The sequence below is a fragment of the Plecotus auritus genome (genome assembly GCF_963455305.1).
Source record: "Plecotus auritus genome assembly, chromosome: 14".
NCBI lineage: Eukaryota > Metazoa > Chordata > Mammalia > Chiroptera > Vespertilionidae > Plecotus > Plecotus auritus.
Genome location: NC_137780.1, coordinates 1812127 through 1837868, shown reverse-complemented (window position 1 = coordinate 1837868; position 25742 = coordinate 1812127). Strand labels below are relative to the sequence as shown.

Below are 25742 nucleotides of genomic sequence, written 5' to 3'. Positions count from 1 at the left end.
CCTTCCTGAGAGCCCGGGTGTCAGAGCGTGGGAACCCGGAACCCTGGCTCCGGGGGATCGGGAGGTGCCTGACGACCTCATCTTTCCACCCGCGTCCGTGTTCTCCAGTGGCGGGTGCGGCTCCGTGCGCGCCTGTGCGCACGCGTGTGTGGAAGGCACGTGTTTACCAAACACCTACACGGCTCATCACCCACAACAGGGCCAAGCGCACCGCTTGGGGCAGGGACCAGTGGCCGCCCCTAAGCGCTTTGGGGTGCGCGTCGCCCATCCATCCGTCCGTCCATCCGTCCATCCATCCATCCGTCCGTGCGATGGCCTGGCCGGCGAGCGTAGAAACAAACCTGGGAGGCCCGCCCCCTCCCTGGCTCCGAGACCAGACCCAGATGGGGGGCTTCCGAGGAGAGAGGAGCTCTGGGGGCCGGGCTGGGAGGGGACCCCGGGGGAGGGCGCCTTCCAGGGTGACGTGGCTGTGGGACTGGCTGGTGAAGCCGCGTGTGCGGGCGGGAGAGAGAGGCGCTCTGGCCGGGGCGCCCCGAGCGACATTCGGGCTTGGGGGCGGGGGGCGGGAGGACGCCTCAGGGCTCGGCTTCCAGGCTCCTGCGCGCCCCTGGCCTCTCCTCGCCCGTGCGCGGCGCTGCCCGGACCCACGCGCCCTGCATCCCACACTGGCTGCTGCCGGGGTCAGCAGGCGCCCCCCCCCCCGCCCCCCAGTCCTCCGCTTCCTGGAGGCACGCACCGCGGAGGAGGCGCTGTGGGGACACCCTGGAGGGGAGGGCAGGGAGGGACCCTCACCAGTCTGGCTGCTCACATCCCCTGCCCCAGCGGCCAGGGAGCCCCCAAGTGATCCGTCGCCTCCCCATCTCCCGCTGCGAGGGGCGCACTGGGTTCGGGAGGGAGCAGATCAGCGGCCAGAGGCCCGGCTTCCCGGCTCTCCCACCGCTTCCCGGCTTCCGGACTGCGCCCGCCCGGGCCCTGAGCTCAGGTAACCAGACCCCACCCATCCTGGGTGTGGAAGACTGTCTGCGCCCCCCGCCCCAGGCTCCTCTCCCAGCGTGTGAGTCGTCCCCCCGCCCCCCGTCCCCCCCCTCCTTGCCAGGTGGGGCTGGAGAGAAACCTCGGAACCCGCCGACAACGGCCCCCTGGCGCGCAGAGCGCACCCCAAAGTGCTGGGTCCCCGCGCCCCCACCCCGAGCGCAAAAAGAGCGAGGAAGGACCCGAGGGGAGGGGGGCTGCGGCGAGCAATCACTGGCCTGGCCCGGCTCCCCGCCCCAGCTGCCGCCCCTCGCCGTCTAGGCCGCCCCGGCTGCCGGCTGCCTCTGCCAGGAGGGCGCCCCGGGAAAGCCGCGCCGGCTGGGGACGGGGCCCAGGGCGCGCCGCCCGACTCCAGCCCCCGCGGCGCCCCAGCCTCGAGATGCTGCGGCTTTACGAGGTTCCGGAGCGGCGAGGCCTCCATTAACACCTCCCCGGATTGCTGCGAGGCTGGGAGGGAGGGCGGGACGCAGCCTCGGAGCGCGCCTCCCGGCCCCGGCCCCGGGGACACCCTGCCCACCCCGCCTCCTCCCCCTCCTCCTCCCGAGCCGGAAGCATAAACAGAAAATAAAAGACAGGAGCTGCCGGCGGGAGAGGGGGGGGGGGGGGAGGCGGGAGAGAGAGAGGTTTTCCCATCCTACAGTTTATTTATTTGGATTACCAGAGGGAACCTCGGCGAGACCTGGGGGCCGGCCGCCGCCTCCCGCCCGCCCTCTCCGAGGACCGGGTTCGTGGAGGAACATCTAGACCTCAAGGTGAGACCGGGTGGGGGGGCTGCGTGGCGCCAGCAGTTTGCTGCCCGGGGCGCGCGCGCGAGGCTGGACGCTCCGAGCGTCTCGGGCATCCCGGTCCCTACGCGCGCCCGCCGGCGTCTGAGGTTCCAAGGACCCGCGCGGTGGGGGAAGGAGGCCCTCTCCCCGCAACCTTCCCGCGCGGCTGACCGCGGCTCTTCCTTGCAGGGCGAGCAGCGTCCGCCCGGCTGATCGGCCCCGAGGATGCTGAACGGCACGACGCTGGAGGCAGGTGAGGGAGGAGCCGGGCGCTTCGCTTTCTCGGTTCTTTCTCTCGGGCCGGCGCGCACAGCCTGTGTGTGCGTGCGTGTGTGTGTGTGTGTGTGTGTGTGTGTGTGTGTGTGTGTGTGTACACGCGTGTGCGCGCCTTCTCTGGGTGGAAGGGAGAGGGTGTGTATGTGTCTTGGAAATTACCCCGCGCAGGCTAGGCGCAAACATCGAGCCGACTCCGGCCTTTCTCCTGCGTGTCTGGCCCTCGGCGGGACGGAGGCGGGGGCCGGAGGTCGCGGTGCCCGGAGGCCAGAGTGGTTCATGCGTGGGGGCTGCGCTCGGATCCTCCCGGGAAGGGGTGTGGGGACCGGGAAGACAGCTTTCCCACCCCACGGAGCAGGGCCGCGCTGGGAGCGAGCTTCCCCCGCCTCGCTTTTGTCCACTCCAACCCCCGCGCAGCCGGTCCAGCGGGCGCGGTGCGGGATGCGCCCCGGTATTCCCCCGGCGGCGCGGGAAGTCGGGTAAAGGGGCTGCAGGTATCAAAGCGCCTGGTCCCGGCCTCGGGGGCCGCGCCCTCGCAGAGGAACCCGGGGCCCTGGAGGGAGCAGGTGGCCGGCGGGGGCTTGGCGGGCGTGGAGAGGGGGCGCGGACTGGAGCGCTCGGAGCTAGTGGCTCGGGCTCCCCTCCTGGCAGCTGAGCCCCCCCCGCACACTCCCAGCAGGTCCTGCGGGGTTCCCTCCTCGCGGGAGAGTCCGAGGTGCGCCGGCCGCAGCCCCAGCCGGGACCTGCACCCTCGCTGGTGGGGAAGGACGGTTGGCACAGAGGGGTCCCCCTCTGTCCGGGGACTGGAAGCGCCTGGCGGCTCCCAGCCCTGCGCCCCCTTCCCGCCCAACGCAGCCGGGCGTCCAGCGCTGGGTGGTCAGCGCTCCGTGCGCGGTACCCGCGCCACGACGACGCTGGCTCCTTGGGTCCTGGGGTGCCCAAAGCCGACAGCACACCTTCCAGACCCGGGGCGCTTCTCCGCCAGCTCACTGGGGTCGGGAGGCCAGGGCCACGCCGTGGGCGCAGGGTCTTGGCCTCCAAAACGTAGGTCTGAAGAGACCTGGAGCCACTTGCGCTCTGGATGCAGGTCCGGCGCCCCTGGTAAAGCCAGGCACCCCCTCTCCTCCCCTCCGGGGCGTTTGGGTCCGAGCCCGAGACAGGGTCTCTGCCATCGTCCTGGTGGGAATCCAGGACCTTGACCCCTCGGTCCAGCTCCTGCGCCCCCGCGGAGTCTATCCAGCCGCGCGCGCTGTACCCGGACGCGCGCCCAGGGAACCGCAGGAAGCGCGGGTTGCGTGTGCCCAGCGGTGCGCCAGGGCCGCGCGGGGCCCAGCGGGCAGAGTTCGGCCCCATTGCTCCGAAGGGAGCTTTGGGTTCCGACTGGAGCCTGGATCTGGCTTCTGGGCCGCGGGCGAGGCTCGGGCGACTTTTAGGGCACACGAGGGGGGAAGAAGGCAGCGCCGCCCCCAAGGTCTCCGTCAAGTCCTTGGAGAGTGAGGGGTGGCGAGGAGGGCCCCCCTTGGGTAATTTTCCGGGGCTCCCCGACAAAACGGTGAGGACACCCCAGGTCACACACCCGAATTCTTGGGGCACTCTCTCCTCCTTCCCCTTTAAGGAACCGGAGCGGGAGGCTGGGCTGCCGTGTCCGCGGAACTACCCAGGACCTCCCAAACTCGCCAGCCCCCTGCCCCGCCCCTGGCTCCCCGCTAACTTCCTGCGTTGGCTGAGCCGGCGGGGTCCTGCCCGTCTGCTTCATCAGGGGAAGTAGCAAATCCCGTGGGGCGCAGGAACTCATTACCCGACTTTTATAAGAAGAAGCAGGCGGAGCTGGGATCCCGGCCGGAAACTGCTTCCAGAAGGTGCCTGCCTTTCTCAGGAGCTGAGAGATGAACAACAAATAGGTGTGGGACGGAGAGATGAATGAATGAGTGGATGAATGTGTGAGTGAATGAATGAACGAGTGGGTGAATGAATGAGTGAGTGGATGAGTGAGTGAATGAATGAATGAAGGAGTGAATGAATGAATGAAGGAGTGTATGGATGAGTGAGTGAATGAATGAATGAAGGAGTGAATGAATGAATGAAGGAGTGTATGGATGAGGGAGTGAATGAATGAATGAAGGAGTGAATGAATGAATGAAGGAGTGTATGGATGAGGGAGTGAATGAATGAATGAAGGAGTGAATGAATGAATGAAGGAGTGTAGAGTGTAGGATGAGTGAGTGAATGAATGAATGAATGTGTGGATGAGTGAGTGAATGAATGAAGGAGTGTGTGGAGGAGTGTGTGGAGGAGTGAGTGAATGAATGAATGAGTGAATGAATGAATGAGTGAATGAATGAATGAGTGTATGGATGAATGAATGAGTGAATGGAAGGCTGAAAGGGCTCTGTCTTTGCCTGCCCTGGACATTAAAAAAAATTCTTTTATTGATTTCAGAGAGGAGAGGAAAGTGAGAGAGAGAGATAGAAACATCAATGATGAGAGAGTATCATGGACCGCCTGCCTTCTGCACTCCCCACACTGGGGATCCAGCCCACAACCTTGACTGGGAATGAACCCTGATCTCTGGGTTCATAGGTCAAGCTCAACCCCTGAGCCGCGCTGGCCCGGCTGCCCCGGACACTTTTCACAGACTTCTGGCTCCGTTTCCTGGCGTCGTTTGTTAGCTTTTCACTGCCCCCCGAGTCTCCAAACTTTCATCTCTTGCAAGGAGAGCGTGGCGTTCTTGGGAGGTCTTTGTTGTTTTTGCTGAGCTTCTAGAACCAAAAATCCAAGAACAGCCAAACTGAATTCCAAACCCCTATTTGGGCAGGAGGTGTGTGGGGGTGGTGTGGGGGGCGTGGGGGGTGAGAGGCAAGAGTTCAGCTCAGTAACAAGAGAGAGCAGGTCCCTGGATTGAGGTCCCCTATTTCCCATCTCCTTGGAGTCTCCTTCCCTGAATGGAGAGCTATTCCTCTCCCAGACCTATGCCCCCCCCTCCTCCTCCTCCTCCTCCTCCTCCTCCTCCTCCTCCTCCTCCTCCTCCTCCTCGGGCCTGAGTCCTTTTGCCTGCTGACTTGTGGGGGGGGCGGGGCATCACCTCTTTGTGAGGGGACCTGCTGTCTGGGAAAGGGGGGCTGCCTCAGCCCCTCCTTGGGGACCTTCGCTGTGCTCGCAGCAGGCACTCGGGTTTGCAAAGCTCATTGATTTCCGTCCAAAGGGCCTAATTACGTTACTTACAGTAAATAGCCACCCTGCCATCCGCCAGGGCTGGCAAGGGGGGGGGGGGGCCCTCTGGCTTAGTCCACTTGATTGGCTTCATTTTCGTGTGAAATTGTGTTTTTTGAGCCACATTCTGGCACCCCAGGACCTCACGGCGCCCAGTCTGCAAATGACATTAGTTCTGATCCTGAGAAAAGAACGGGGGAGGGGGTGAGGGGGGGCAGTTTCGGGGGTCATGGAAGGGGTGACTATGGCAGCTTCAGAAAACGACGTATTAGGAAGGGAGTCAGGCTCTGCACCCAGGGTTCCCTCCTCCCATTCTCCCCCTACTTAGTCCCTCTCACCTTCCTCCCTCCCTCCTTCCCTCCCTCCCTCCTTCCTTCCTCCCTCCCTCCTTCTCTCTCTTGCTCCCTCCCTCCCTCCCATCATCCCTCCCTCTCCCTTCCCTCCCTCCCTCTTCCTTCCCTCCCTCCCTCTTCCTTCCCTCCCTCCCTCCTTCCTCCCTCCCTCCCTCCTTCCCTCCCTCCCTCCCTCCTTCCCTCCCTCCCTCCTTCTTTCCTCCCTCCCTCCTTCCCTCCCTCCCTCCCTCCTTCTTTCCTCCCTCCCTCCTTCCCTTCTCTCCCTCCCTCCCTTCCTCCCATCTTCCCTCCCTCTTCCTTCCCTCCCTCCCTCCCTCCTTCCTTCCTCCCTCTCGCTCCCTCCCTCCCATCTTCCTCTTCCTTCCCTCCCTCCCTCCCTCCCTCCTTCCCTCTCTCGCTCCCTCCCTCCCATCTTCCTCCCCTCCCTCCTTCCCTTCCTCCCTCCCTCCTTTCCTTCCTCCCTTCCTCTTTTCCTCTTCCTCTCTTCCCTCCTCTCCCTCTCCATCTCTCCAGGTTTGGCGCAGTTCCGGGTCCTTCCTGCAGAGGGAAGGGAGTCGGCCCCCAGGGGACTCCCCGAGGTGCCCAGGATGTGTGAGGACACAGCCCTCTGCTCCTGGGATGGCCCAGGGGAGGGTGGGACCCAGGCGGGCTCGAGGGAGGAGGGCACCAAACAGCCTGCCTTCTCCTCTCCCTTTCAAGCTGGGCCGGCTCCTGTGGCCGCCCCAGTTCCCAGCGGCTCGGGGCGGCTGGTGGTTTGAATGAACTGACCAACTCCCCGGACCGTGGGCCCTTTTTAATAGGGCCGAGGAGGGGTGCCCCCAGACAGGGAGACAGAACAGTGTGGCCGCTTGTGAGATGCTGGCCAGCGCTCACCTTCCCCCCTCCCCAGCGAGGAGCCCCCTTTACATCCTCTTAGTGGGGACCCCAGGCAGCAGGCCGGCGCCCAGCTCACGGGAGTCCCCAGCGCTGCCCACACTGACACGTGTCCACGGGGACCGGGGTCCCTCAGACCCGACGGGCTAAGAGTGTAAGTCACCCATCACTCCATGACCAGGGCCAGTGGCACCCTGAGGCCCACCAGCTTCACCCCCTCTCCACCCTGATTTCTCCAACAAAAACCTTTCGCCGAACGTCCACTCTGGCAACACAGCGTCTCCCGGCCCCAATCTCACGTGGGTGTGCGGGGCGGCCCCAGCCCGAGGTCCCGGTGGGGTCCCCGCGGGGAGGGAGGGGGCGACCTGCTTAGAACCCGTGAGCGGAGGGCGAGGGGGTGGGGGGGGACAGGAATCGCTCCCCAGCCTTGACTTCTTTGGGGGGGGGGTGCGGGCAGCGGGGAGTGAGCGGAGGGCCAGCTGGTCCTCAGGAGGAAATGCAAAGTTTGGAGGGAGCCGCCTCCTGCTTGCCTGGCAGAGCCGGGGTCTGATGCGAACTTGGACCCGACAGGCCGGCTCTCTGGCTCCCGAGCCCGGGCAGGGACGAGAAGGGCTCCTTTTAAAACGTGATTGCCCGGAAGTCTAGGGAGGGTGTGTGGTGTGTGGTGTGTGTGTGCGCGCCTGTGTGTGTGCGCGCCTGTGTGTGTGCGCGCCTGTGTGTGTGCGCGCCTGTGTGTGTGCGCGCCTGTGCGCGCGCGCGCGCTGCGCTGGGGTAGCGGGGACGGCACGGCGGCCCCCTCCCACGGCCTCCCCCGGACCCCCCTCGGTCCTGTTTGTCCCCGCGTGCCCGTCACCGGGGGGTTGAGAGGAGGATGACAGGTCTTTGTTGTCTGAATATAAAAAAAAAAAAAAAAAAAAAAGCCCGTGGCAGCTCCGGGCAGAGAACTCCTCCTCCTGAATTATCAGGAATGGGCTGGCTTTCGTCTCTGAACACATCGGACGCGGCGCGGGCAGGACCAGTCCGCAGCCCGACCCGCAGGCTCTGGGACCTCGCGCGCGGCCCTGCCGGGGACCCGCCGGACGGAGCGCTCCCTTCTCCCTCTTTGTGCTCCGAACGGTTCCCCCGCGGCACCAGAACTTGCCTTCCCCCCTCCCTCGCTGCGGTCGCTTCTCCTTAGTAACTCGATCTCTCTCGGAGCCTCGAGCTTCGCCCGCGTCTCTCCCCTCCCGCCGGCGGTGGTTAGCTTTCGGCCCCGCAGCGGGGAGCGGCCGGGTTTTGGGTGTTTTTTTTGTGTGTTTTGTTTTTTTCTTCTTCCCTCTCTTTCTTTCCCTCTCCTTCTCTTTTCTTCCCGGAGCAGATCGCTCTCCACTCTCCCTGCCTCTTTTCCTCCGCCCTCTCTCCCTCCTGCCCCGGGTCCCTCCCCGGGCGGCTCTGTGCTCCCTGCGCCGCCGCAGCCTCCGCGGTCCCAGCCGCGCGCGCCTGTCCTCGGATGCGCTGAGAGCCCCCCGGCGCGTGTATATGGAAATAGTGGGGTGCCGAGCCGAAGACAAAGCGTGTCCCTTCCGCCCCCCAGCCATGCTCTTCCACGGGATCTCCGGAGGCCACATCCAGGGCATCATGGAGGAGATGGAGCGCAGATCCAAGAGCGAGGCCCGCCTGGCCAAGGGCGCGCAGCTCAACGGCCGCGACGCGGTAAGGGGGCCCCCCAGCCCCGTGCCAGCGCCCTGCGCGCCCCGGAGTCCCGGTCCCGGCGGCCCCGGGAGGAGGGTGGGTGGTGAGGAGACCACGCCGGGCTGGCGGGTGCGGTTCCGCGGCTCGGCGCCCGCCTCTCTCTGCGGTGAAAAGTCTCCACCACGGAGACCCCGCGCTCGCCGCCGGCGGCCGCCGCTGTCCCCAGAGGCGCGGGGGCTCCGGGAGCGAGAGGATGGGGACCTGAGACTCGGGTCCCAGCGCCCCTCGGCTGCCTGGCGTCCCCCCGGAGAGGATGGCGGCCCGGAGCGAGAGGCGGCCGCGGGCTGGAGGCTGGCGGCGTGCGGCCCAGGCGTGCGGGCCACGCGGGAGCCGGGGAGCCCTGGTCTCGGGTCTGCCGGCGGGGCCTGTGGAGTGAGTAGGAAGGAACGGGCCACCTCAGCTGCTCCGGACCTGGGCACCCCCAAACGCAGCGACTTTCGGGGTCTCTGGCAGCTCAGATCGGCCCCTCTAGCGAGTCAGGACGGCGCTGCGTGCGCTCCCCGGCCGGACCCGAACGAGGTGCCGGGAAACCCTAATAAAAGAGCCGGCGGAGCGGGGCGCGCAGCCCGGGCGAGAACGAGCGAAAAAACGACGTGACCCGTCGCTACTGTTCGTGCTATTAACAGAAAGAAAACCCATTAATAACCTATGAGCTGCCGCTTCCCGCTCCGAACCGGACCCCCGAACCGGACCCCCGAACCGGAGGGGAGAAACTACAAAAGCCAGGACCTGCCGGCTGGGTCCTCAGACTCATGGGGTGCGCAGCCTGGGGCCGCTCAGCCGCCTTCGGGGTCCCCTCCCACGAAGCGCCCAGCGGGTGGATGTTTCCACATTGAAACCCCGAATTCAGCGCGTGGGCCCCGGGTCTGAGTCGAGGGCGAAACCTGACTTTTCCCGGCCCGCCCGAGTTTCCTGGGCAAGTCCGACCCGTGGACCCGTGTCCGCAGGTCCGGAAGGAAATGGCCAGAGCTTAGCTGTCTCCAGCCCCGTGTTAGGGTCACCCTGTTTCAAAAACAAACAGCCAGCACCCCACATTTCTCAGGCGGGGCTCCACCCGGGGCGGGTCTCCCCATCCTCAGCGGGGACGCAGGAGGGAAGTTGAATTTGAGCACCAAACCGCTGTCCAGGGCGAAGGTCTGTGTGCGCCCCGGGGTGGGGGTGAGGGGCTGCGCAGGGGGGGACCCGCCCCAGGGCCCTCCCTGGGAACCGGTGCTTCCCACCCTGACCAGAGAGAGGACCAGGTCCCCGGGAATCAGGGCAAACGACTTCTGCCCCATTCACCCCCATCAGAACTCTGAGACCAAACCAGGAGCTCGGGTATAAAAACCTCTCCCTCCTCCCCCTGCCCACCGGGATTGAGACACAATGGTGACCCCGTTTGCCTCCTCCCCGCTCCCCGACGACAGCGCCCCGAGGTTTCTCTCCGCGTGCATTGAAAGCCACACTTCTCATCCTTCTTCATCTCCTTCGGGCTTAAAAACAGGCCCCAAACGACCATCCTTGCGCGCCTTCGGGCCTTTTCCAAAGAGGCTCGGGGTGGCCGGCATGTCCTCAGGTGGCCAGCGGGTCGGGGGAACAGGAGGAAAGGGGGTGAGGCGCACAGGGACGCGAGCGAAGGTTTCCCCGCCGTTCGCTGTGGCGCGATGGCCCCCCGCGCGCCCTCGGTCCTGCCCCCCCGCGCCCCCTTCATTCACCCGCGCTCTGCTCGCCTTGCAGGGCCTGCCCCCGCTGAGCCCCGAGAAGCCCGCGCTGTGCGCCGGCTGCGGGGGCAGGATCTCGGACAGGTACTACCTGCTGGCGGTGGACAAGCAGTGGCACCTGCGCTGCCTCAAGTGCTGCGAGTGCAAGCTGGCGCTGGAGTCCGAGCTCACCTGCTTCGCCAAGGACGGCAGCATTTACTGCAAGGAGGACTACTACAGGTGCGCGCCCCGCCCGGGAGCCCCCCCCCCCCCCCGCTCGCTCAGCGCCCCCCACCTTTCGCCCCTTCGGGGAATACGGTTAGGGGACCGGAGACCAGGGAAGTCCGCTGCTTCCACTTCAAACAGCTGCCCCAAGACGGACCGTGAGGATGGGGCGGAGGGGGGGGGGGGCGGGATGTGCAGTGACCCCCGCGCGCCCAGGCCTCTCGCAGCGCGTGGAGGGAACCCCGCCGGGATGTCCGGGGCGGGGGCAGTCAATGAACGCGTCGCGGTCCTCCGAGGCGAAAGCGGGTTTTTTTTTCCGTTTACTACGAACCGGGCAAGGGCCGCGCCGTAGAGCTGAACCGGTGGCGCTGGGCGTTGCGTTGGGGCGAGGGCTGCGGGGGACCCCCGTAAATGACCTGGGAAGGTGGGACTGCCTTAGCGCAAAGCCAGGCGCCCCGGTTCCCAGGTCCTTTCCCGCTGGAGGGACTGCAGGCCGCCCGGGGCGCGTGCGGTTATTCCCGCCGCCAACGCACCTGGACGGAGAGGCGGCCGGTGTGTGCGCGCGGGGACCCCGGTTAGAACTGAAGGCGCTTTGGAGCCCACGAGCCGTTTTCACGTGCGTTGCAAGCGCATAGCCTTCCCACTGGTGGCGAGTCAGCTAGTGCAGAGGCTGCTGTTTTATTTTCTTTTTTAAAAATATATATTTTATTTAGTTTTTACAGAGAGAAAGGGAAGGAGAGTTAGAAACATCGACGAGAGAGAAACATCCATCAGCTGCCTCCTGCACACCTCCTACTGGGGATGTGCCCGCAACCAAGGTACATGCCCTTGACCGGAATCGAACCCGGGACCTTTCAGTCCGCAGGCCGATGCTCCATCCACTGAGCCAAACCGGTCAAAGCTGTTTTATTTTCTTAAAAAAAAAAAAAAAAGCACAGTAAAAAAACTTGGCCCAGGTGGCTCCATGGTTGAGCATCGGCCTATGAACCAGGAGGTCAGGGCACAGGCCCGGGTTGTGGGCACATCCCCAGTGAGGAGTGTGCAGGAGGCAGCTGATGGATGTTTCTCTCTCATCGGTGTTTTTAACTCTCTCTCCCTCTCCCTTCCTCTCTGTAAAAATAAAAAATAAAATGAAAAGTTTAATAAAATAGAAATTAGCAGATGAAATGAATGGCCTGGCGGGGGGGGGGGCCCCTCCTCTGTCCTCTCCACCCGGGAGGGAGCGCTCCCCCGCCAGGCCTGCTGGCCCACCCAGCCCCAGGGTGTCCCCCGTGGGGAGATGGCCCTGCCTTGGCCTCCACCCGCGCCCTGACGCGCCACTCCTTTTCCTTCCAGAAGGTTCTCTGTGCAGAGATGTGCCCGCTGCCACCTTGGCATCTCCGCCTCCGAGATGGTGATGCGCGCGCGCGACGCCGTCTACCACCTGAGCTGCTTCACCTGCTCCACCTGCAGCAAGACGCTGACCACGGGCGACCACTTCGGCATGAAGGACAGCCTGGTCTATTGCCGCGCGCACTTCGAGGCGCTCCTGCAAGGGGAGTACCCCGCGCCGCTGAGCTACACGGAGCTGGCGGCCAAGGGCGGCGGCCTGGCGCTGCCTTACTTCAACGGCACCGGCACCGTGCCCAAGGGGCGGCCCCGGAAGAGGAAGAGCCCGGCGCTGGGAGTGGACCTCGTCAATTACAGCTCAGGTGCGTCCCCGCAGACACCCCCCATCCCTAGAGGCTGGACCCCCCGAGAGGACCCCACCGGGCTCCTGCCGGTCCCAGACCTGGTTCCAAGAAGCCCTGCGGATCCCTTTGGCTGGGATGGAAGGAGGGCGAGGGCGAGGGGGTGATGGGGATGGAGACGGAGAGGGACGAGGGGGAGAGAGCCGGGGAGGGAGGGAGGGAGGGAGAGAGACCCTTGATTGAAGTTGTGGCCAGGACAGCACACAGTGCCGGTGGCTTCCCCCAACAGGCAAGTGCAGTTGTGGTTGCTCATTAGTTAACGAGCCCATTAGAGTCTGGCTCCCACTCCCAGCCAAACAGCCCCCGGGCCATTCCTGGGTGGAAGCCGCTTTATAGATCCCCGAGAAGGTTTTCCTAAATACAGCAGGAAAAAAAAAAATCTTCAGAGTCCAATCCCCGGCGGCCCTGGGGGCTGGGGGCAGGGGCCGGGGGCGCCAGCCCTGAGTTAGCCAGGAAAACAGTTGGCAAGAGCCATCCCTGAGGGCGGTGAGAAGCCGCTGGCGGGGCGGGGTGGGGATCCAGTGGAGGGTGAGCTGGAGACACCCTCCGTAGGTAGGTCAGGGTCCGGGCCAGCCAGCCCGTTGGGTGCGATAAGCCAGCTGGACGTGCAGGCCCGGGAGGTGGAGAAAGGCTGCAGATGAGGTCCACGGGGCGGGGGGTAGAGGGTGTCTCTGTGTCCCCCCTCTTGGCCCTCCACCCGCCTCCTCTTTTAATTGAAAACAAAAGGCAGGCACAGGCCACGGAGCGCTTCTCTCCCTTGCTGTTGGGGACACACGGACCAGTATCCATCTCTCTCACTCGTCCATTTCCTATTGTTAATAGCCTACCCCCCCTTTCCACCCCCTGGGTGAGGATGGGGACAGGCCTGAGGACCCCGATCTCACTCTGAATAGGATGGAGGCCCCAGCCATTGGGAAAGGGGGTTCCTGTCACCCTGGGCCAACTTTGGGGAGTCTAAGGACCGGCCCTGTTGATGTGACTTCTCAGACCCTGGTCCAGCTCAGGCTGGGAACCTCAGGGCGGGGGGAGGGAGACTCCGGCTAGGGGAGTCGCTCTGTTGGAAGGGACCTTGGGGGCCCCATTGTGGCAACCCCACTCTGTTGCCATGCGCAGGAATATCAGCCGGGGGGCTCGGGCACCCCCGGAGCGCACATAGATGCCTCTGGCTTTCTCTTCCCGCCCCCAAGCGACGGATAGGGCACTGGTCTTTCTTCTGACTCAGCAGCGTCCCACCCCGCAGAGAAGTGGTTTGTCCAAGGTCAGGGGGCAGGAGGGAGCGGGTGGAACGCCGAGTCCTGCTCCCAGGAGCCCAGAGTTTTTAGGGTTGGACCCACTGGGTGCGCGGGCTCCCCAGCGCTCGTCCCAGGAGAGATCGGGAAAGGGGGGCCCAGCGAGTCCCTACGGTTTCACGCCAGGGCCGCTGGGCGAAGGAAGAAGGGCCGCCGGCCCCGCAAGGCCCCCACCAGGGCAGGTTAGTGTCGGGGTGGCGGCGGGTGACCCCGGTTTGGCCCAACCCCGCTCCGTAGAGGGTCTCAGCCTCCTGCTCTCCCCGCGGCACTCCGGCGAGGGCTCTGGTTCCAGACCCCTTGGCCCAGCGCGCGTCCTCGGTGCCATTCGGTGTGGGCTCCCGGGGCAAGGCAGCCCGGGCGGGAATTGTCCTTTATTCATAGAAGGCGACATCGGAATCTGGAGCCACTCACCAGGGCTCTAGCGTCCTAATGAGAGAGAGAGAGAGAGAGAGAGAGAGAGAGAGAGAGAGAGAGGCAGGAATCCCTGAAGGGGGAAGGACAGTTCTTGCTAAACGGAGGCCCGCCCGGTTGTGGCTCGTTGGTTGAATGGAGTTGGCTGGCTGTGGGTTTGCTTGGCATCTTCCTTCGCGTTAGGGGGATGCAGGCGCTCTGAGAGAGCAGCATATTGCTTCTCCCCTGCTCTGAGGGGACCCCGCGAATACACATCTACTCCTTTAAAAGGACGGAGGGTTCCTTCCCTTTGGGGCCTCATTTTGCAAACTGGTGCCGCCACAAGGCCGGGGAGCGGGCTGATGCGTCCTTGCTCCCGGAGGAGGAAAGGGATGCTGGGGCCTTCCTCACCCCCAGGAGTTTGCCCGCCACTGGCCCAGCTGCCTCTCCATTCACCCGCCCCATCCTTCCCGGACTTCCGCCCCCCGCCCGCCCCCCCCCCCCCCCCGAGAGATGAGCGAGCACATAGTCCCTATTTCTCTCACAATCCGCTGGAAAGAATCTGGAGAAACGGGGTTCAAACCACCCCCCTCCCCCTTACAAAAACGTCCGTGCGTTTCAGGCCGGTTTGTTACAAAACTAGCGAAAGGCAGGCTCCGGCGGGCGAATCGAACGCGTTCAGGGGTCCAGACACCAAGGGGGAGCCCCAGCTGGCGCTCATCCTCCTCGGCCTTGGCTCCCCTCGGGTCTTCCCTCGCCATCGCCGCTTCCGCGTGAACTAGCGAGTCTCGGGGAGGGTCGCACTGATACCAAACAAATGCCACGGAGACGTTGGCATCTTTTCCCAAACACGGAGCTGGAATCTGCTAATGAGGCGGGGGCTCCCCGCGAAGATGCGAGACTTGGCAGAGATGAGCTCGCGCTCGACAGAAGGCAAAGGCCTTTCGCGGAGAATATCCGCGCCGTGGCTCTCTCCGTGCGCAAAGAGGCAGATGTGTTAGGAAGCGGCGTGGACAGTTTATTTGGAATGCTGGGTTGAAATGACTGTCCCCCCTCCTCCCCCCCCTCGGGTGAAAAGTTATAGTCCAGGTCAGTGGTCGGCAAACTCATGAGTCCACAGAGCCAAATATCAACAGGACAGCGATTGAAATTTCTTTGGAGAGCCAAATTTTTTTTAAAATATATTTTATTGATTTTTTACAGAGAGGAAGGGAGAGGGACAGAGAGTTAGAAACATCAATCAGCTGCCTCTTGCACACCCCCCACCGGGGATGTGCCCGCAACCAAGGGACATGCCCTTGACCGGAATCGAACCCGGGACCCTTCAGTCCACAGGCCGACGCTCTATCCACTGAGCCAAACCGATCAGGGGTAGAGAGCCAAATTTTTTAAACGTAAACTTCTTCTAACGCCACTTCTTCAACATAGACTCGCCCAGGCCGTGGTATTTTGTGGAAGAGCCACACTCAAGGGGGCCAAAGAGCCGCCTGTGGCTCGCGAGCCGCAGTTTGCCGACCACGGGGCTAGGACAGGCCACTCTGATTTGGATACTTCGGCATTCATTCATTGAGAGACTTGAGTGTTCTCCGCTTCTCAAAATCTCTCCAATTGCAAAGCGCCTGGTAGCTGCCACCTCGGCTTGGCACTGACCCCTAGTGGTCTCCCGGGGATCAGTTACGACTAGAAGGTTCCTTCAGAACGGGAAAGGCTCTCGGGTGCCCATGTCGGCGGCGAGCGGCTGCACAATGAAATAGTCAGATCCTCTCATTAACGCGATGCCAGATGTGCGCGTAGGGGGTGCGTGTGCGTAAGACAGTTTTAAAAGAGAGATCATTTCGTCTCATAAATCAGGGGGGCGGGGAGGGGGAACCCCACGGCTCTCTCGAAGGAGGCCCCAGGGACACGCAATCGCGTGCGCGTTTCCAGGACGAGTGTATTTGCCGTTACACGCGCAGGTGATTTGGGATCGGGCCAGCCCGCAGGTGAAAGAGATCGCTCTGCCAAGCTGAAATAGGGAAGGGATAGCGCGGCCACGGAAAATCACGGGGGGTCGCATCCACGGGCCACAGAGCGCTAGCCGCCTCCCTGCCCGCGGACCCGCGTGTTCTGTGTGGAAACAAGACCCATCGTGGCGCTTGACGCCCCGAAATTTCCCGCCGATTAAGAACTCATCTGTGGAATGGGAGCAGAGCGATTTGATCGAACCTCCCCATCATTACGGTTCACAGGCTTCTTTGGAAAGGCGAGTGAGCATGGAGATAGCTTAGGAATCGCCCTCGTGTCTAAGAAATGGGACTTTGGGGCAGAGGGAGACGGCACAGGGCGTTGTTAGGCACCAGCGAAGTCTCCCACGTGTAGAATTCCATTCCACATGCTGTTCAGGAGGGACGTGCCGTGCGGTGACAGGAGCGCAATCTCCTTGGCAGAAGCCAGGGGTGAGCGACTAAAGGCGGTCCCCTCGGACCGTTCCGTTGCGGGTACATTTATAATCCGGGTGTGAAATACAGTCCAGTTTGACTGGAGGTAAGTAGGGTTTTAGGGTGGGCCCCTAAGAGGCTCTTTCACCCATTGGAGGATATACAGGTGCATTTCCGTCGGATATTTGAACTTGACATAGCCCCCCGGGGCTGAGGTAGGATAAAATTCAAAGTGTCTTCTCGGTTGTCCTATCTACCCTTGCCCTTGGAGCTTAAAAAAGTCTACGCTCCACGTCTGGGTGCGTATGTATCTAAGGTAGATGCCATTTCAAGTTGACTTGGTTTTGCATGAATAGTCCCGGACCGTGGTGTTGATGGTCAAGATGCAAAGTCTGCATTTCAGGCTATTGACTTAGAGCCTCGGAGGTGAGCTGGTCTTTCCAAGGTCCGTGCGCTCCCCCCGCGCTGTCTCCCCGGTGCCCTCCTACGTCTGCATCTGGTGGAGATATCAGCAGAGGAGACTTGGGGTCCTGCCTGGTCCTGTTCCACGAGGGAGAACTTCTGGTTGAAATGCATTTTTGTGAAGCGGCCAGTCTCTTGATGGAATACTGCTAACCGACCGTGTTTCTGGATATCTGAGGGTTTACTGAAAATATGTTTTAGGAAGCGATTCTAACCAGAGCAGAAGTGATATTTTACCAAGCAGAATGGAAACGCTAATATCGAGCGATGCCTCACTTTCTTCAACATTCAAGTTTCTCCACACACGCCCCCACCAGTGACATGATCAGGTTTATCTTATTTTTTTTAATTTATTATGATGATTTTTTTTAATCTTCATTGTTGAGAATATTACAGATGTTCCCCCCTTTTCACCCCATGGCCCCCCTCTACTGGGTTCCCAGCCCGCCCCAGGCCTTCACCCCACTACTGTCTGTGTCCGTAGGTAAGATCTTGGGTTAATCTCCGCCCCCCCCCCCTTCCTCCCACTCCTTCCCTCTGACATTCCTCGGTCTGTTTCAGGCTGCCATGCCTCTGATTCCATTTTATTCACCAGTTTATATGGTTCATTCCATTTCTTGCTTGTTTATTTCGATTTCTAGATTCAATTGTATTAGTCGTCGTTTTCAGGTATTCTGTTATAACGCACTAAAATTCAGGCTGACCAGATGGGAATATACATCGGATAAGTGCCTGAAATAAGCTTTACAGGAAAGAAAAAAAAAATTGCCACGGCCCTTTAAGTTGGGAAGTTGGCCGAATCCGTGAATATTTCCCCTTTGTCATCACGTTTACCCTGTAGAGCCGGTGGGTGTTTAGAAAGGACCTTTTCAATGCACAGCTCTCTGTCCGGGGGACAGTGACCTCCAGGCTGGGCAGGTTTGGTCTCCGGAGGCCTTTGCGAGAGGAGAGGAGGGAGGAGAGGCCCCCCGCTCTGTGCCAGGCCTGCCAGGGCACAGCCCACGTCCCTCTCACAACCAGCCAGAGCCCGGGGGCCGGGAACTGAGTCTGGAAATGAGCGCCCTCTGGGAGCTGGGAGCCGCGGGGAGCTCAGGCCCCGGCCCCGTGCCCACAAGTCTGGGCTCATGCCTTCCAGGAATACGTATGAAAGCAACTCCGAGGGGAAGCGATGCTGTCAGGCATAGTCTCCACGTGAACCAGTTACAGCAAAAAAAACAAAACACCAAAAAAAACCCCTCAAAAATCATATTCCTGTGATTGCATAAGCCATCTGCGCATTTCTGGTGTGTAACCCCCCCCCCCCCCGCCCCGGTTCTCCAGGCACTTTCTTTTTCCTGATGGACAAGGTTGTAGGAAGTTCAGAAAAGGCTAAACATTGGGCCCCCTGCCGGTGTGGTTCAGTGGGTAGCGCATCGGCCTGTGGACCGAAGGCGTCTGGGTTTGATCCCGGTCAAGGGCACGTGCCTCAATTTGCAGGCTCCTCCCCGGCCCGGGCCCTGGGTCAGGGCGCGTGCAGGAGGCAACCCATCCATGTGTTTCTCTCACATCGCTGTTTCTCTCTGCCTCTCCCTCTCTCTCTCTCTTTTTTTTTAAAAAAATATATTTTATTGATTTTTTTACAGAGAGGAAGGGAGAGGGACAGAGAGCCAGAAACATCGATGAGAGAGAAACATCCATCAGCTGCCTCCTGCACACCTCCCCACCGGGGACGTGCCTGCAACCAGGGCACATGCACCTGACCGGAATCGAACCCGGGACCCTTGAGTCCGCAGGCCGATGCTCTATCCACTGAGTCACACCGGTCAGGGCCGTCTCTCCCTCTCTCTCTCAAAATCAGTGGAAAAATATCCTCGGGGGTGGGGGGAGGATTCAAGAGCAGAGAAAAAAAGACTGGGCTGGTGGCTCCTGAAACTCTCAGATTCGAGCGCGTTGAAGTGAGCGGCTGGCTTAGACCTCGTGACAAAGACACGGGCTCTGGGGAGTGGATCTTATATCACAAATACAGACCAAGTGGAGGTGCAGCGTCTCCCTAAACTGTGTGCAGAGGGACAGGAATACACCGGAAAGGGTTCTTTTCCTCTCCCTTTTGGAGTTCCTCTCACTTCCACACTCGCAGCTATTCATCGTACGTCGTCCCGGCAACCCCCAAGCAAAAGAGGAGAGGTACCGGAATTTTCTATGACATCAGCTGCCCGTGTCCACCTCCACAGGCTGGTTGGGCTGCTGTTGGCCACGGACCTGTTGGTTGCCTGGAGACCCTCCTCATGGGATAGACAGCCGTTCCCACTGCTATTTTCATTTTATTCTTAAAATATCTTTTTAAAAATATATATATATTTTATTGATTTTTTTTTTTTACAGAGAGGAAGGGAGAGGGATAGAGAGTCAGAAACATCGACGAGAGCCCTAACCGGTGTGGCTCAGTGGATGGAGCGTCGGCCTGCGGACTGAAGGGTCCCGGGTTCGATTCCGGTCAAGGGCATGTACCTTGGTGGCGGGCACATTCCCAGTAGGGGGCGTGCAGGAGGCAGCTGATGGATGTTTGTCTCTCTTCGATGTTTCCTACTCTCTCTCCCTCTCCCTTCCTCTCTGTTAAAAAATCAATAAAATATATTTAGAAAAAAAAGAAACATTGATGAGAGAGAAACATCGATCAGCTGCCTCCTGCACACCTCCCACTGGGGATGTGCCCGCAACCAGGGTACATGCCCTTGACCGGAATCGAACCTGGGACCCTTCAGTCCGCAGGCCGACGCTCTATCCACTGAGCCACACCAGTTAAGGCCTAAAATATCTTTTTTTAAAAAAATATATTTTATTTATTTTTTACAGAGAGGAAGGGAGAAGGATAGAGAGCCAGAAACATCGGTGAGAGAGAAACATCGATCAGCTGCCTCCTGCACACCTCCCACTGGGGATGTGCCCACAACCAGGGTACATGCCCTTGACCGGAATCGAACCTGGGACCCCTCAGTCCGCAGGCCGATGCTCTATCCACTGAGCCACACCGGTTAGGGCCTAAAATATCTTTATTGATTTCAGAGAGGAAGGGAGAAGGAGAGAGAGAGAGAGAGAGAGAGAGAGGAACATCCATGATGAGAGAGAATCATGGATGGGCTGCCTCCTGCACGCCCCCTTACCTCGTGGGGCCTGAGCCTGTAACCTGGGCATGTGCCCTGATGGGGAATCGAACCCGTGACCTCCTGCTCCATCCTTTGGGCGCTCAGCCCCTGAGCAGACCCGTGGCCGAGCCCAGCATCCTCCTCCCGCCCAGCATCCTCCTCCCGCCCACGCAGGGCCTTGCACTGAGCGCCTGTCGCTTCCCCGTTCCCACGACCACAGGTTGCAACGAGAACGAGGCCGACCACCTGGACCGCGACCAGCAGCCCTACCCGCCCTCCCAGAAGACCAAGCGCATGCGCACCTCCTTCAAGCACCACCAGCTGCGGACCATGAAGTCCTACTTCGCCATCAACCACAACCCGGACGCCAAGGACCTCAAACAGCTCGCCCAGAAGACGGGCCTCACCAAGCGAGTGCTGCAGGTAAGGCTCCTCCCCCCGCTCCGCGGCGCCCTGGCCAGGGAGCTAGGTCTGCCCCCTGCTGGCCGAGGCAGGGATCGCCGCCACCGCGTCTCCTGAGCTGACCTCGGGGGATGCTCGGAGAGGGGGTGCTCAGATGTCTCAGGGGCTCCCCGGAAGGTGCCCCAAGAGAGAGCAGGATCTTAAAAAAAAAAACAAAAATGCAGCCAGGGGTCCCCCCGCCCCCCCAGAGATGGAGAGTGGGGTCCTCCCAGCCAGCTCAGCTGCCTCCCTCGTCTGCAGAACTCAGGGGTAAGATTTGCACAAGCCGTGGCTTTTATATTTTTATTTTTATTTTTATTTTTATTTTTATTTTTATTTTTATTTTTATTTTTATTTTTATTTTTATTTTTATTTTTATTTAAGCTGTGGCTGTCGAGGGTGGCTCTCACGCTGGGCTCCCTCACAGACTTGTGGGGGACCCCGCCTGCCTGGCTTCTCAGCAAACCCTTGGCAGCCCGCTCATGCCTTGTGTTAGGACCTTCCAAGTTCAGGTCCACCCCCTTTTTCTTTCCTTTTTTTTTTTTTTTTTCCTTTTTTTTTTTTTCCCAACTCCCCCAAAGCCACCGTAGGGCGAGCCTCTCAGCAGCCAATTGGAGCTGGTATTGTCTCCTGGGAAGGAACCACATTTCGTTCCTGACCTGAACTCAGCCGGGGGGCCAGGCCCTGGGCCTGATGAAGTGACAGGGGGTGGAGATGGCGCCCGGGGGCCCTCCTCCCTCTTTCTCAGGGATAAAGGGCAGGCATGTAAAATCCCACCCACCCAGTTTGGGGCTGTTTGGGGCCTGGTGGCCCGGAAGGATCTCCTTCCTGTGCCGAGAGCACCTCCCCTGTGTCCGTCTCCAGGACGGCCCGAGCTCTGTGTGAATGCTGCTCCTTCCGTAGGAGAGTCAGGTTCTGTCCATGACCCGCCTCTCCTCCTTCTCAAAAGACAACGGCTGAGGGGTCTGGCTGCATTGACCGCCCTTTCTCTACGGGCCCCCATTTCCAGGGTGTCTCCACGTTAAGCTCATGCGTCCCTGTGGTCCTTGTTAAACCTGGGGGAGGAGATATATGCAGTTGGTAGAATATCTATAGTATTCATGGAAGGAATCTATTGTTTTAAAAAAGCGCAACAACAAAAAAAAGCAAGTAAAAAGGCCCTTCTCTCCCAAGAAACGGAAACCATTATTGTATTTTTTATATTTTTTAAAAATATGTTTGTGAAAAAATATTTTTATTGATTTCAGAGAGAGGAAGGTGGAGGGGGGGAGGAAGAGACAGAGATAGAAACATCCATGATGAGAGAGAATCATGGATCGGCTGCCACCTGCACGCCCCACACTGGGGATGGAGCCCGCAACCCGGGCATGTGCCCTGATTAGGGAATCGAACCCTGACCTCCTGGTTCACAGGTCGACGCTCAACCACTGAGCCACGCTGGCCGGGCTAAAATATGTTTTTATTTATTTTTTTAGAGAGAGAGGAAGGGAGAAGGATAGAGAGATAGAAACATCATCAATTGGCTGCCTCCTGCTTGGTCCCTCCTGGGGGACTGAGCCTGCTACTGAGGTACATGCCCTTGACCAGAATCGAACCTGGGACCCCTTCAGTCCGCAGGCTGATGCTCTACTCACTGAGCCAGACCGGCTAGGGCAGAAACAATTATTTTAAAAAAGAGGAACATACATATATATATATCCCAGCAGTTGAGTGTTGACCCAGGAACCAAGAGGTCACCGGTCACAGGCCCGGGTTGCAGGCTCGATCCCCAGTGTGGGGCGTGCAGGAGGCAGCTGATCCAGGATTCTCTCTCATCATGGATGTTTCTGTCTCTCCCTCTCCCTTCCTCTCTGAGATCAATAAAAACACATTAAAATAAAAAATGTTTAAAAAGGCACAATACCATTTACTTTACAGAATTGTGAGGATAAAAAAAAAAGAAAGAATGGAAGGAAGGAAGGAAGGAAGGAAGGAAGGAAGGAAGGAAGGAAGGAAGGAAAAGGAAAGAGAGAGAGAGACAGAGAGGAAAAAAAAAGAGTCTAAAATGAAACCTCAGTAAAGACATCCCTTGGGATTGGTTTGCAGGTTTGGTTCCAAAACGCACGAGCCAAATTCAGAAGGAACCTTTTGCGGCAGGAGAATGGGGGTGTGGATAAAGCCGAGGGCCCGTCGCTCCCAGCGCCGCCCCCCGCGGACAGCGGCACGCTCACCCCGCCCGGCCCGGCGGCCACCCTCACAGACCTGGCCAACCCCTCTCTCCCCGTAGGGACAGCCGTGACCTCTAGCATGGACAGCCAGGAGCCCTCCAGCCCCCCACAGACCACCTTAACGAGCCTTTTCTAACAGTGGTTTCCCTCGTGTGTGTGTGTTTGGTTTTTTTTTAAATGCTTCCTCTTCTTTTGATTCTGACCCTAATTATTATTATTTTATTATTTCCAAGATCCCCTCCCCCCCCCGCCCCTCCCTCCTAACCCGACAGATATTTGGGAAATTAAAACAGCTTGATGTGTAGCATCAGCAGCCACGTGGCGAATGAGTTTACCGTCCCGTCTCCTTGACAAAGTGTATTTATTATTATTATTATTATTATTGTTTTTGTCTACAAAGCGTAGTTGGATTTTTTTTTTTTTTGGTGGTGGTTTTTTTTTTTTATTTTTGGAAAAATGAATCGGATCATTCAGTCGGCAAGGGGGGTTTTGAATCATCCAGGTGCCTCTTAAAATTGTATGTTACTTATTTCCAGAAATCTCGGAGGGGAAAAAAAAAAAAGAGAGTGGTATTTTGATGGGAAAATAATCATATTCCAGAGTCAGTGATTAGGTTAATAAAGTATCTGTCGATGAAAACTCTTTAGGGAATCTTTCCGTTGTATGTGTACGTAGGGAATGTTGAAAACATCCCATTTAAAAAAATTTTTTTAAACTGAAAAAAAGAATGTTTTGGACACTCCTTTTTCTTACGAATGAGGAATATGATTAAGCAAAAACACTAACTAGCAGCTCAAATAGGAGAGATTCATTCGATTTATGAGGTTGGACAAGTCCTCCAGGAATGTACTGCTTCACAAGCCTTCCATTAGCTCCTTGCTTTTCAACAGTTGAACAATAAACTCCCTGCGTACCCACAAAACTCCAAATAGAACCTGAAATCCTACATTTTCTAGCCTCCGAAAGCTGCAAATGGTAGTTGTAAAACCATCCTTGCCAAATTAATTTTTCCCCCCCTGCAGGGAAAGTGGAAATAAGCAAAATATAATTTTTTAAGGAGTCGAAAAAAAAAATCAGCATAAACTTAATTAATAGCTTTATGGATTGGCTTGAGCTGTACCCTGACATTGTGTCTGGCATTCTACGTGAATCATGTTAAAAAAAAAAAAAAAACCACCAACTTAGTAGACTAATACCAACAAGGAGAATTCTTTGATGTTCTGTTCTGGTTTTATTTTACTTTGGCGCAGGTCCATATATTTGTCAGAAGAAAACTTTTCTGACGTCAGAGATTTAAAGTCGTTAACGTAGATAAACTCAGAGGCCGCGTGGATGCTGATCTGAATACATTTCCTAGTTTACAGTAGCATTTTTTTTTTTTTTTGTTCTCCTTTTAATTTAAGCTAAACATCGTGATGGTCTGGGCAGTGGTGATGGTCTGGGCAATGTCCACCTGTAGGCTTCCGTGGTAGTTAAGTACCAATTAGAATGTGGATTCCCTAAATAATAATAATAATAATAATAATAATAATAATAATGAAATAAAAAAAAAGGAGTCAAGATGTAGGTCTTGCTTTAGTGGATCGTTAAGAGTAACTTTGCACTTCTTGGACCCCCCAAATCTCCTCTGGTGGTCCAAGTGTCAGTTTCATAGATTTTTTTTTTTTTCAAGGTGTCCTTTCGGCTGTATAGACGTGTGGTTACATATTAACAGTTCACTGCCCACATTAAAGTGCATTATTGTAACTTTTGCTCAGGGTCTTTAGAAAATTAGCACAGAAAGTAGCTTATTTTTTAAAAAATGAAGTGAAAGAGGAGGGGAGATAAGTTAACACTGTAACCCAAGAAAGGTGTGATTATATACACGTAAGCATAAGCACGTGCGTGGTGTCATCTTCGACGGGGCGGAAATCTTGACTTTCCCTATTCCTATGAACGTTTTGGGCATTTACCACTAACCAGACCAAACGATCTTGATTAAGGCTGAGAGATGTGTTTCAGACACTCCTACAGGCAAAGTAGCGACACTTACACACATTTTGTTCTTTGGCAGAACAATCTATGGTACTATATTAGATCTACTTTATGAAGTAGACGGATTATAACTCCTATGTGCCTTAAATGATCTCACTCGGAAGTCAGTTTTTTTTTTTTTTTTTGTGAAGAAGAAGAAAAACAAAAAAAATCAGGATTCTATGTGTTGTTTGTTCCCTGTTGGAAGTCCTCGGACGCCTCCTCGCTAGTTTTGTACTATTTCGCCTCTTCCTCCTGAAACTCTTTTCTGTGGTGTATCCGGTTAGAGGGACGGACCTTGTCATAGAAAGCGGTGTGCACTCTTTCAGCGGTAGTTGGTTAAATCCGATAATCTGACCTATCGTGTTGATAGTACAGTAAGTGGTCTAGCACAACTTTCCCTGTTTCTTTGTTTATGGACAAATGCATTGTATAGAAACTTATCCCCCCCCCCCTAAATATTTATTGGACCAAACAATTGTGACTTATCCTATTAAATTTGTGTGAATAAACCATTTTGAATCTAAGGAGTTTTATTTCCCACAAGTTTTGTTGAAAGACTAACCGGGCCCATGTGTTGCTAATAAGCTGTTAAAGGAGTAATACAAACGCCTTTTTTTTTTTAAAGAAAAAAAGAGTCAAACATACAAATAGTTTTAAGGTCTCCGAACTTCTGAATCGCTTGAAATGTACACCCCATGGCATCGTTAAGGTCATGCACCTAGGACTTGCCGCTGAGGCTGTTTTCTTAGGGTGAAAAGTAATGCCCCATAGATTTGAGTCAGCCCACGTTTTAGAATCTTTTTTTTTTTTTTTTAAAAAAAGAGAGCGATAACGAACCGATAAAGTGATTGCATGAAAAGAAACCTTAAATATGATTAAGATTTAATAGTAGGTCTATTGAGCACCCATGGATGTTTGTAAATCTAAATAGAAATTGAAGACCCCTAAAAGCCGAGTTGCTCTGTAGTTAATAAATTGTCACTATGATTTTTTTCAGGGAGAACAAATCTTGGGGTATTACAGCCAAACATCCCGACGTTTGAAAATTCCCTAAAGTATTAAAAGAAGGGGAAAGTTTGATCGGAAATCCACAGCAGTGAAGACAAAGACAAATATTAGGTTATGTTAATCACACACTCTAAAAACCTATTGAGCCAAAAAAAAAAAAAAAAAAGAAAAAAAAAAGAGCGAGAGAGAGACTTAAATGTCATTTCCTGATGGTGAACGATAATTCTGTTCTTTCTGATGCCGAACACACACACACACACACACACACACCCGGGGGCTTCACGCGATGTGGCTTAAGACGAGGCGAGAGAGACGGTGTACGCGCACCTCACCTCTGCAGCCAGTTATTCCTGGAAAAAGCAAACCCCGCACACTTATCACGCCCAGGACAGCCCCACACCTTCCTCTCACCTGCTTGCTTGCTCACGTGCCCTGGCCCTACCTGTGAATGGCATCTTCCAGTTGTAAAGTCAGAGCCACACCACCAGGGCTCACGGGAGAGAGTAGGGATCAAGCC

General features: G+C 57.6%; 1 protein-coding gene across 4 annotated transcripts; it reads left to right on the top strand.

Moving 5' to 3' along the window:
* Positions 1-704: 704 nt before the first annotated feature.
* On the top strand, positions 705-25417 carry LHX9 (LIM homeobox 9; the record flags this gene model as incomplete). 4 transcript variants are annotated; one of them, XM_080651110.1, is made up of 8 exons in its annotated part: positions 705-982; positions 1694-1784; positions 1989-2052; positions 8082-8200; positions 9956-10158; positions 11479-11834; positions 19774-19976; positions 25215-25417. In XM_080651110.1, the coding sequence occupies 6 exons, from the start codon at positions 2025-2027 to the stop codon at positions 25269-25271; spliced, it is 966 nt and encodes a 321-aa protein (XP_080507236.1). In that variant the 3' UTR covers positions 25272-25417. The 4 variants fall into 4 exon arrangements, with proteins under 4 accessions (XP_080507236.1, XP_080507238.1, XP_080507237.1 ...); XM_080651112.1 differs by lacking the exons at positions 705-982; positions 1694-1784; positions 25215-25417 and adding an exon at positions 22080-22378 and having other exon boundaries at positions 2025-2052; XM_080651111.1 differs by lacking the exons at positions 705-982; positions 1694-1784; positions 1989-2052 and having other exon boundaries at positions 7469-8200.
* Positions 25418-25742: the final 325 nt, after the last annotated feature.